At 37.4% G+C, this 12,971-nt stretch overlaps 1 protein-coding gene across 1 annotated transcript in view; it reads right to left on the bottom strand.

Annotated features, from left to right (window-relative positions):
- Nucleotides 1-12,971, bottom strand: part of LOC121309401 (golgin subfamily B member 1-like) — a 184,552-nt gene that overhangs the window by 1,513 nt on the left and 170,068 nt on the right. Inside the window, exon 39 of the mRNA XM_041242308.1 lies at nt 11,581-11,683. Coding sequence (XP_041098242.1) covers nt 11,581-11,683 — 103 coding nt within the window. The remainder of the gene's footprint in view (nt 1-11,580; nt 11,684-12,971) is intronic.

The raw sequence follows: 12,971 nt of genomic DNA, 5'->3' as shown, positions 1-12,971 counted from the left end.
TTTTTTTTAAATTTCAATTAACTTGAAGGCTAATTTTTAGTGCCCCCCCAATATCCATCTTATTTAACCATTCTTTGTTGCTAACTTAATAAAGTTAAAATAAGATTGGGTTAGGCCTTGAAGAATGTTATCAAGCTAATGAAAAAGCACACCCTCTCTCTGTGTCAGCCTGAAAGGCCCAAATAACCAGAAGTAGGAGAATACTATAAATGGTCATGAAACATGTCTCCTAGCACCCTTAAGTGGCCAAGTAGTTGCGGGTGAGAGATATGTCTGACAATAGCAAATGGACAGAGATTAAATCTGCATGAATATTGCTCACATGGGTTTGTGGCTCACTGAGGAAGCAGGCCAATGCCAAAAGTCATAAAGTCAGACTTGTGTTCACAGGATTTTTTACAAAAATTCCTAGACCCCTAACATTGCAGTCTATGTTTAAAACAATGCAATCAAATAACCATTTACTTTGACCATTTCTAACATAATGTAAAGGGTAAGGCCTGCCTTGTGCCGTTAACTGCCTGAGCCAGATGGCCAAGGGCTCTTATAAGGGTTCTACTGCTATTAGAAAATGGATAAGTTAAAAAAAATATATATTTAAATGTTTTCTGTTTGTTTTTTTCTGTGATGTTTTGCAGCACTGGTTTGTGTTGCCAATGAACACAAAAGTTTAATCAAAATTTCCATGTAACTGACTTTGTATTCTCAGGGATATTTTCATTTTCATCATGGAAGGTATTCTTAACTGCTTAATTATAATTGTTCTAATGGCATTCTAAAATATTCACTCTAACAAAAAGAAAAAAAAAGTGTAATTCAGTTCTATAGGAGGTAGTAAGAACATAATACAAACAATGCCTGAAGGGGGTTAAACATCTTCCTTTGAACAGAGGGCACAGGATCGCATTGGACTGTGCTGACCCTCTCTTCCTGCTGCTTCACAATTAAACAAGGCAGGATGTAAGCTTTTACTATTTGTTCTGTTTTCTCTGTTCACCTATGTATGGACTTACAGTACATTCCTTTAAATTATTTTGTAAGCAAAAGCACAGCTTAAAACAGAAAGCGTGTGAAATGTGGTAATTCTTTAACATTAATAAAAAATGTGCAGTACTGTGCAACTCTTAAAATAGGACTGCTTATACAGTGTGGGAAAACTAAGAAAAACTATTTTTGTTCACTAAATACTGACACATTATGTGTCCCAAGACTGCAATTGAGTGGAATCAATATGAATCAGAGTATGCATTTATTCCATCTGTCATAGCCTTATACTGTCATTTATTTAACATATGCACTTTCTTAAAATTCATTTTTCTAAATTTAGAATGTTCAATTACTATTTTTTTTCCCCTCACCGCAGCAGTGCCAGTGCCAATGTGATGCTCTCTCAGGAGTCCCTAGCAAAGACTGGGAACTTCCCATAGCTGGGACACGAACCTGACTGTGCGACTCCTACTGCACACCACACAGCCACGCTTTTACCAGGTGAGCCACTTGGGGACCCCACTATATGTTCGTTTTGACACACTGAAATAACTGCTATTTAATTGCTTCACTAGAATAGTAAATACATGGCATTTATACATTTTGAGTTTAAAATAACTAGCAGTCAACTCAACCAATCAAAACTAGCTGGCCACTCACCAACTATCTGTAAAGGGAGGTGTAATCACAAGACAGGCAAGGAAGAGAAGGGGAATTACTTCATACTGGGGACATAAGGGCTTTAAAATTATTATTATAAAAGAAAGGACAATGAAATAAGTGTGAGTAGTATACATAGGATGTTTGCATTCAAAGTCCACCAAAACTTCTGGCCATGCTGCAGTTGCCATTTTCATTGTTATAGGGCATTTCTCATCTTTGTGGATGTGCAATTAATGTTTTGATTAAATTCTTACAGATAACAGGGTGGTTTTCTGACTTTCTGGGAGTCCAGCAACACAAATTGCTAAACCCTGTGACAGCATGAGAACTCATGATAGGCAGTGAATGGGTTAAATGGTGAACAGCAGTCTTCTTTTTTTTTTTTTCATTTCAAAGTAAACCCAGCTGGAAGAGCCTTTAAGAAATCGTCACGGAGTCCCCCAAAATCACGGCACACGCCTGTTAATCTGCCAGATTTGCATTACTAAGATTGAACCTGTCTCCTCTGCTTTTATTCAGGTAGCTACATACAATCCCTTAATTTGTCTAAATAAAGGAAAAACAGGAAGCCCGCTCCAAAGACTATGTCTTATTTTTCAATCTTCTTTTTTTATCATCCTAATTTGCTTTGCCTCAGACAGTGACATGTATTGTGCATGATGTCTGCATCCCTGGCATGGACTCACTATACCTTCTGGTCCTTGGTTTAATCACATCATTATATTACAACTGTTTCCTTCTATTTTGTTGAGGGGCTTGGTTTCTTCATGCCATCTTACTATATCCCTGCTGTTGACACAGCTCGTATTTCATTGTACGCAAAACATAATTTTACGACTGACAATCCGCCATCTCATATGCCAGGCCAAATGTGAAATTATCATTTTGCAACTTGAATATGTACATTTTTTCTGTCTTGAAAGTGCATCTCCTAGTTAATTTGTACATTCACTGAGGCACATATTCTTTTCATATCAGGAATACGTTAAAACACTTCAAGAAGATGGTCAATATTATTAGCCCCACTTTAGCTCAATTTAATAACATTTTTTGTTCAGACATAGCATTATTGAATTAACCTCCTTTTTAATGTATTTCACTGAGAAAGATGACACCAAGTGATAAATACATTCGGGACAAAAATGAAAATTCTAAATGACCTATAATTTAACCCATGCTTCTGATATCTAAATGTTTCACTGTCAAAAAAAAAAAAAAAAAAAAAAAAATGTCTTATCTCAACACTGCCCTTCAAAGCCACCAAGTATAGAATAATCCTTAAAGAATTTCCCTCAATTCTATAGTGCAGCTGACAGAAGAACATAATTTCCCCAAATTTTTATTTAATGTTTTAATTTTCACTTATTAGTACAACTTTCTGCCTAGGTCCATATTTTATTTCTCAGTAGACCTCTACATGCAATAAATTCCATATCTTATTCATATAAGCAATCATATTACCTAATATAAACCCCTACTCTTACTAAATTGTTGCTAGTGTTTAAATTAAGATTAAGTGGAAGGGAATCAAAGCCACGTTGTTAAACAGCCATACATTTCATTTTTTAATACAATTGTTAAAATGTGAAATGTATTATTAGGCAATGCTTAGACTGCAGACAGTCTAAGCACTCCTGAATTTAAAACCTATAACCAAAATTTTTTGTTAAATACTCGGTTCTGCCTTGTCTTTTGTACGTGATTTTTGTATATGGAAGGGAAGTCGGCAGGTGTACAACAATACAGCATAAAATTTACCCTGTGTAACGCAGTTTATTATTTACTGTTATTGGGGGTAAGTCACGTCAGTAGTAGGCGCACTTGAATGACCAGTCTTGGAAGAATATAGCAGCAAGTGAGAAGGAAGTTGCTCTCTTTGGACTTACATACAACAACTGGCACCCAAACATGGGATCTGAGTTCAATAGCGATCTCGGAAAATAAAAGTGAGAAGCAAGAAAAGAATATAAAAAGACATCAGCTCGTTTACACTCAGCCTATTTCTGCATATTTTTCACTGTTTTCATTTATGTATGTGTAACTACTGGATAGTTTGTGCTGCATGCATGTAACATATCAAATGAGAAGCTGCAAAATTTAATTTCATATTATGTAAGTTGCAACAGGATCAGGCATAATATATGTGGTAGAGATGAGAACATATTTACAAAAAAAAAAAAAAAAAAAAAAAAAAAAAAATCACATTTGGTAACTGCTATATATTTTGTAATCGTATATGGCTAAAGGCGGCCTGGCAGCGAAGTACTCTTCCCATCAAGATCTACAGCACTTGAGTACTCAAGCAATGACCAAAGAGTCCACTTATGCCAAGGCACCAATCTTTCTGCTTGGTCAAGATATGGACGCCTGCCTATTCTTGAGGTAGAAATAAGTGGTCACAAGACTCAGGTGTTGCTAGACACTGGAGTGACCAAATGTTTGATGTCCAGTGAACTAATGCAGAAACTTTTCATACCACCCCACACTTTGTCAGCAAGGGAAGGGAACAACGTCATCTTGGCTACAGATCAGATGCTCCCCCTTGGGATTATTGAATGTTCAACTGAAGATGGCAGGAAGGTTATGGGATGGAATGGTTTTAGTGATTTTAGACCTGATCATTGGAGTTGACATAATTTGTCTTTCACATGGCATTCACCTTGCTGTGGTAGATGTACTTTATGCCAAGCAGCCCGTAAACTCTTGGGCCGAAGTACCAGTAGCACAGAAAGAAGCCGATTCAGAATCTGACTCAGATGAAGAAGACGGGATGACAGTCATAAAAGATGAAGCATGATCACAACTAGAGCTTACTGTGACAGTGAATCCCCTCATTAAGAAAGTTCGGAATGTTGTAAAAATCTTCAGACGCTCCAACAAAAAATGAAAAGTTTCTTCAGAAACATATGATGACAGACACAGGGAATGAATTAACACTACTGGCTGACGGCAAAACATGACGGAATTCCTTCCTTGGCATGTTGGAAAGATTCTATGAACTGAGAATAAGCATCCAGAAAGCACTTATTGACACGAAGTTGCAAATCAGCTTCACAAAAGAAGAATTTAGCACAATATCGAAGATTGTATCAGCACTTCAGCCGATTAAGATTGCAGCAGATGCCGTTTGCCGTAGAGATGCAAATCTTCTATCCACCAATACGTCACTGAAATTAATGTTGTATCAACTGGAATCACAAACATCACCTCTCAGCCATTTACACTCCAAAGCAGTGAGAACGAGAATCTTCGAGCAGCGTACAAATCTATCTGGTGTACTGCAGTATTCTCACAACCCAGCTACACTTGAAGAAGACAGTGATGATGACCTGTTTTCTCCACTTTCTACTGGAGTCATACGCAGGATAGTTAAAGTAATCATTCGACTTGCTGGCACTGGGGACAGGGACAGAGATGTGTCCACTTACTACTGCTGCTGCAAGTAGAAGTGGTCCTTCTACCACCACATCCACAGAGGTGTGTGAAGAAACAGAAACTACTCTTTCTGTATAGTCTCAAAAACTAAGCCAGCTAACATTACAGCAGCAGCTTGACAAAGCAATCGAAAAAACTCTGGCTACCGATGTTACACTACAGATGAGAATGCAGAATATTGACTTGGTAATTAAGTGGGAGATGGCATTGTTCGAATCCGGAGGATTTAGAGGATACCACCTTCAACTGGCCTATTCCTACCTCCTTTCAACACAACCCTCAAGTGTTGAGTCTGAACATGCCTTCAGTGCAGCTGGGACATTCTGCACATGTTTACGATCACACTTGGGCGATCAGTCCCTAGACAGTTTATGCTTCCTGAGGGCATACTTGCAAAGGATAAATGAAGAACTGAAGAAGAACTGATTACTGGACTATTAGTTTTTTTTTCTCTTTATAATGAAAGAAAGGCTACTTTGTTCATTTAAATGGTACGTGTTCCCAAAAGCATAGCCTATAAATGATAAATAACTGTTTCAATGGTATAATTTAGTTAGTTTAATTTTCACCTAAACTTGCAAAAGAAGGTTATTGGACAACTTTGCAGAGTTTTATATTAGGCCTATATATTTATGTTATTTATGTTAGCATCAGCCTACTTGTTAACAACTAAACTTGCAATTGAACTGGCTATTGGACTTATTAGTACTTGGCAGATTTTTTTTTTCTTTTATGTTATGTTTTATTTGTTCATTTAAGTGTTTATCATTCATTTAAATTACCTTATATAAATGATTAATACATACAGTAACTATGTGAATGAATAAATAATAATAATAATAATAATAATAATAATAATAATAATAATAATAATAATAATACAATATAAATTTGTTTTTAGATTTTGTTGAATTGGCAATTTGGGTTTTAGTATGTGAATCAAATAAGCGGGTTAAAACATACAAGCCAAAGATTTCAGGACTTAAGTAATCTAATAGATTTTACGTTTTTAAAATAACAGTGTGACAGGACAAGACGTGCACCTGAAAGGGAAGGTGACACACGCACTGTGCTGCAAACACATCACGCAATAAGTGGCAGATGTTTCAGTGCGCGAGCAGCCTGGTGTGGAAGAGAGAGAGAAGCGCCATTGGAAAAGCTTAGAGTGAGAGACTGTATGAAGCCAGTGCATGCTTAAACTGTTATTTCTTTAGTTTTGTTTCTGTATTGCAGATTTTTTCTCCACTGCCCATAAGCCTCTGAGGGATTTTACATCAAGCCCGGGTGCGCCAGGGACCCTGGGTTTGGTGAATTTTAAAATCCGAAAACCCGGATGTAGAATTTAATCCCAGGTTTGGAAACCCTAGCCAGAGGTCCTCAACAGTCTACATGGGCCACTCTACTTCAGCACTCTAGACTTATGCTGTAGATATTGGCAGATAGGTATATCACCAGAAAGTCATGAAGTGACATCTTTCATTACACACAAGGGCCTGTACCAGTTCAGAGTCACGCTGTTCGGTCTAAAGAACGCTCCAGCCACGTTCCAATTGCTTTGCTTATCTTGATGATATTGTCATCTTCTCAACAAGCTGGGAACGGCATCTCCAAGATCTAACTGAAGTCTTGCAGCGACTCAAGGATCATGGACTAACCTGCAAACTTGAGAAATGCTGGAAGCAATGAACCAGTACTCCAGACAAGCAAACCAGAACATGTTCAACAATACTTAGGCATGTATAACTGGTACAGAGGATTTATAGAGGCTTTCCGAGATTGCTGAGCCACTGACAAGGCTGTTAAAGAAGAATATCTCTTGGAAGTGGAGTACACTCCACTTCCAAGCAGAAGAAGAAGAAGCCTTCCAGCATCGTAAAGAAGAGTTGCAGTGCTGTGCATTTGAGCTATTCAAACTTCCATAAGCCTTTTGTCTTTCAAACTGATGTCAGTAGTGTAGGACTAGAGGCAGTCCTTTATCAAATGGAAGGTGAGAGAAAGTGCATCATTACATATGCAAGCAAGACACTCAAGGTGTCTACCATGCCACTGAAAGGGAGTGCCTAAAGGTGGTATGGGCTGTAAAAAAGTTTCGTCCCATCCTTAATGGACATTGCTTTACACTAATCAGTGATAACAGTGCACCGAAGTGGCTAGCAAGCATGAAAGATACCAGAAGCAAATTGGCACGATGGTCTTTACAGCTTCAGGAATTCAATTTTGAAGTGGAGCACTGTGCGGGAACTTCAAATCAAGCAGCAGATGCCTTGTCTCGGAACACTGTACTCGACGACAGCTCTGATTATAGTTCTTTGGATGACAAGATGCTGCCTGAATTGCAGCTCCAGCCTGAAGAAGCCATAAAAGTCCTTGTCTCTACCCTAGTAGAGGGCAACCCTCCACTCCTTTTAAGCCGAGATATTGTTCGAGTGGAGCAAAAGAACGATGGGCAGCTGTTGCCTATAAATGAGTACATCAGTCATGGAACTCTAACCTCCTGCACAGAGTAAGCAGCAAGAATCAGGGGTACTTGCTGAAATTAAGCACTTGTAGACGATGTCCTTTATCAAATGGCTGGGGATTATCATAGCACAGAATCAGATGAGAATTGAAAGATGATAATTCCTTCTTTTCTAAAGCAGGAAGTGTTTAACCCTTTGCGGTCGTATGTCGGACCAGGTCCGACATTACAATTTTCCCTTTTCCAGTGTGATGTTGGACCCTATCCAACATCATGAAAAAGGTCTCTAGTCATTTTTTTCTCCAGAAAAAGCAGAGAAAACATTCAATGGCCGAATGAAGCCGCAAAAAAAGCTGCACATTTGGGGTTCCACAATACTTTAAATTGTCTTCAGCAGCGACATGGGCCGATATGTTGCAAACTATGTCAGAAGGTGTGACATCTGCCATAAGGTCAAGCCAAACAACCAGAAACCTGTAGGTTTAATAATACCTAAGAAGCCTGTCAAACCCTGGTATAAGATAGCTGTTGACCTCATGGGATCACTGCCAAAGAGCCATAGAGGAAATGATTAACTCCTTGCTGTGGATCAGTTTATTAAGTGGGTGGAATTATTTCCCCTGGGTCGTGCCACAACAAAAGATATCTTGGTTAAGATGGAAAATGAAGTGTTCTGTCGCTGGGGTATATCTGCAATTATCTTATCTAATAATGGGGCTCAGTTTGCATCCAAAGAATGGAAAGTAGCTTGCCTAATATGGGGAATAAAACCTCAGTTTACTTCTCGTTACCATTATCAGGACAATTGGACAAAGTGAATGAACTGAACAATCAAGATTATTCTTCAGTGGTATGTCCACCAAGATCAGTCCAAATGGAATGAGGACCTTGCAAAGTTTGGTCTTGCTATTTGCACAGCAGTACAAGACACCACTGGCTATATCCCAGCAAAGCACAATCTTGGATGAGAGATAGCTCTCCCAATTGATCATTCATTGGCCACTAAAAAAGACCAAGTTGAGGAGGATCCTGAAGATTATCAAGAAGCTCTCCATGAAAAGCTAAATTGATATTATGAAACAGCCAGAAGAAAGTTCAACAAAACCAGCAAAAGAATTATGACGGGAAGTGCAAACATGTAAAGTTCAATGCTGGAGATCAGGTTCTACTTCCAGCACACCCCATCTCTTCAAGGGAACAACGATTCTCAGCAAAGCTGTCTCAAAATTGGGTTGGACCCTAAACATTGTGATGGTTATTATGCCGCTCAACTATGAAATTTGTGATCCTGTCTCGGGTAACAATCTACAAGGGACACTAAAAACTGTTCAGTTATTTCTGGATCACATAGTTTTTACGTTATTGCTAAGTGTTCAAAATGTTTTGTGGGTAGCCAAGGTCACTAGATGTAACCACTGTTAGAATAACTGTACACATCCACCTTACTGGAAGGGAGTTATAACAGTTTAATATTTATTATTGGGGGCAAGTCACATCAGTAACAGGCACACTATTATTTAGTCTCTGCTAAGGCTCTCTGACAAGCCCCACCCTCAGAGAACGTCTTGGAAGGATATAGCAGCAAGTGAGAAGGAAGTCACTCTCTTTGGACTTATCCACAACAGAGAGAAGATCGCTAACTCTGCCCATCTATAAATGCTTGCCTGTTGTCACTGATTCAGGACTGAGCACTATTCCACTGTGCCTAGGTAAGACGCATTGAATACAATACTACGGAGATTAGTAGAATACGCAGGAGCCCCGATTACCCCATTCTGTAATTCATTTAACATACATAGACGGAAGACCTGATTGTCGGTTTTGTATGCATTGTGATTGTTAAAAATAAAAACAGCAACCATAACTGACCTTAAGGAACTTTTATGTCAAGCTAGCGAACCCTTACCAAAAAGGGTGGTTACATCATTTGTTAAGCTGTGATACTGTAATATTTGGTTTCAATGTTTCTGTCTGATAAATGTCTATTGTTGTTGCATTCTCAAGTTTAAATGCACAACCTTATAAATAGTTTCTAAAAGTGTCAAGAATCTTTCTTTACATCTATAAATACGATATAGATTACTAAGTTTTTTTTTAGTATTACCAATAATGTACTCACTGCATCCTTGCTTCTATTTATTTATTGTTTGCTTTTGTTGCACACAATTGGCTCTTCTGAAATATATAATATATAAGTTACAAATAAACCTCATCTTTTTTTTCTTTCTTTAGACTGAAATTGCGCAGGACAACAGTGACAAAGATTTAAGAGGAGGTATAAACTAGTTTAGTTGCTCGCTGTAGTTTAAATTATATCTATATATATAGTGTGGCCCTTTATGGTTGTCTTTTGCATTCTGATGTGCTAGACCTGCAAAGCAAAGATGTACAGAGTGTAAGAGATGATACTTTGACAACCATAGGCATCGTCCCGCTGTGCATATAAAAACATGCAGCTTTAAGCTGTTAGAATGGTGGGATTTAGGTTGAATAGCCTGGCAAGTTACCTCACAAGTCTCCCTTTGTTCCTGTTGGAAATGCTAGTCAACACAAATACAGAAGTTAGACATTATGGAATATTATTTAATAATATCTTGGTTGGTCTCAGGTGGATATTTTGTACAATATAACTGACAACAAAATGTAAAGACATTAATTTCATTATAGGTGTGAACAAAGAATGCATTTAGCTGTGTCTTCTACAGTAGACCGTGTATTTTCCGATTTAAACAATAGTATTTTTTGTTAATACTATAGTTTAATACCCAACTCTTGTATATAAAGAATGAATACGAATACAATAAAATGAAGCAGAACAATGTTGGTGTAAATCAAGTACAGATTTTCTTTTACACCCATGCCAATTAAATGTGTTAAAAAGGTTTGAGTAAAAATTAGAAACATAAATTCTATCTGACATTATTCTGGTATAGCTATATATGCAGATTAAGCAGGAGCCATTTAGCTCAGACTGCAGTGGCCATTTTCTTACCATTACACCAAAATGAAGTAAGACATTTCATTATGTTTTATTCTGAAACATCAGCACAGAAGTTACTGAAATTTCCTCTAAATTTATACTTCAGTTAGTGGACTCATTATTTCAAACATCTTAAGTCTGAATCCATATCAGTAATGATTCATTCTTTTGATTAAGAAGTGACTCCATCTGTAGGTGTCAGATAATTACCGAGATGACCTATAACGAGAGCATTTCACAAGTCTCCGACTTCACTTATTCCCTCAACAGCATAATGACTTCCTCCTGGTGCTTTTTATAGTGGCAATATGCTCCTGGGGTTTCACTCTGTGATCAGTCACTATCATTGCTTAGTTTTAGAATTTTCTCTAGACAAAGACTATTGTGACACTGAATGAAATTTGTGTCACCTCAGCAACAAGTTTTTATTTACTAAAAAGATGGCTTGAACTATAAATGACATGTTTGTTTTTTTGTACTAAATCAAAAACTAATTTGTTGATGCCACACTTCCACACAACAGCTGAACTATAAACACAGATGAGCTAAGAGTTAAGTTGAGAAGGATATCGATGCATTAAGTATAAGTGAATCCGGGCTTAAATAATGAGGAGGCCAGTGTATCTAAAATTCCAGAACCAAGTAACATTTACAACTAATGGGAATAAGTCTATTGGCACATGTAGCCACTCTCAATTTTGTTGACATGTACATGACATGCTGCCAGGACAAGTACAAGGGTTGCTTTTGAATTTAATAGAGGAGAAGTCAATCAATCCGATACATAGTTTGGCTAGAAGTTTAAAGTTTTCATTACAGTATATCACTTCCATCTGCTGTCACATATATTGTAAATGACATGACTACTCTTGGTTAAGTTCCTTCATTGTTTTCCAAAACAAGCTTTTACTTGGTGAGATTTTTTTTCAGATAAAATTGTATTTAACAGAAAAAAGACATATGAATGCAAATGTATACAGTATCTTGTGAAGCTTTATCTTTAAGGATGCAACGTGTTTCTATTAAGGTACTAGTATCCCCTCCTCCAAAAAATTACCTGTTGATTAAGCAGGTGAATTGATTCAATATTGGTCTTTAACCGGCTGTGCATTTCTTCAACAGTGGACAGCTTCTGTGCCATGATGCTCTCCTGTTCACGCCTATGTAAACAAAAACAATGTATACGTGTGTTCTGTATTAGGAGTGGCTAAAATAATGCATAAACCTTTTTTTTTTTAGCATAATATCACAAAGCAACATACCAGAGAAAGTGCAATATGTAATTTATTTAGTGCTACCTGAGTCTTCGTATAATTTTGTTTGCTCCATGCTCCATCATTTTGTTTATGCTCCAAAATGTTAAAGAATGACGTGAAAATGTGTAAAAACATAACACAAACAAAAAGACAGACAGAATGAGAATACCATAATTGTAAGAATATCTAATGCACTCTTACAAATGTATACCGGTTGTGCACTATATAAAACCTGCACACCATACTCAGGTTTTATTATTCTGTAGTATACAATGCCACTTTTGATTGGGAAGTATACAAGAGGTGTTCATTATACAAGAAATGTAACCCAAAGCAGCTCATTCATGCACATTCTATTCCCCAAGTAGGATCACACTGAAGCATTTTTGTGATTAATGTTTAAGCATTGTATTTTATACCTCTGGTGACAGAACCTTTCTTTGAAATAAAGCAAGTTTGTGGTACAAACAGGTACTTAATTGCAAACACTTTTGTAAATAAACTTATTGTTTAAACACTCACCGGTCATATGTTTAAATCAACAATGAGCTATAGAGACCAAGATTCTGAATCGGTACCAAAAGCATCTGACAGAACCTCAGCAATGGTAACTTGCTGTGGGGGCTACAGTATAATTGAGCTGCAAAGAAAGGTTCTGATTTTGACACATACAGGGTACAACAGCAAAATATGTCACAAATTGAGGAAGATGTCATCTTTTTTAGATATGCCTTTGCTTTCCATTTTCTTCTTTTATACAAGCATAAACGATGATAAGTATATCATGCTTGAACTGGAACTCATTACTAGTCTAATACCCTCCCCCACCACACACACACACGCAAACTTTATTTCTTATTAGTAATACACTACAGTAAATACACAAAAGCAAATAGGCAAGATGTTAAAAGGTCATTATGAGTACGCTAATGGGGAGAATATGTTGCAAAGGGAAATATTATGGGGCGAGAATTTTAAGAAGTCCTTGGGTGCAGACTAGCAATATAGAAAAACTAGACTTCCCAAAAGTCCCAGGAGTTTCAAAAGAGGGCTCTTAAGAGCAATTTAGTTTCTTTAAGAGGGACAGCTGAACTCGTTAAGGAAAGTACTTAAACCCAGCAGGTATGCAGGATAATGTTGGATTGTTGGGAGCCTGGCGTGTGGGAGCCAGAGAGGTACAGAGAGAGAAATA

Source organism: Polyodon spathula, chromosome 3 (genome assembly GCF_017654505.1).
Source record: "Polyodon spathula isolate WHYD16114869_AA chromosome 3, ASM1765450v1, whole genome shotgun sequence".
Classification (NCBI taxonomy): domain Eukaryota; kingdom Metazoa; phylum Chordata; class Actinopteri; order Acipenseriformes; family Polyodontidae; genus Polyodon; species Polyodon spathula.
The sequence above is the reverse complement of the archived record's forward strand: the minus strand, read 5'-3'. Positions and strand labels throughout refer to the sequence as shown.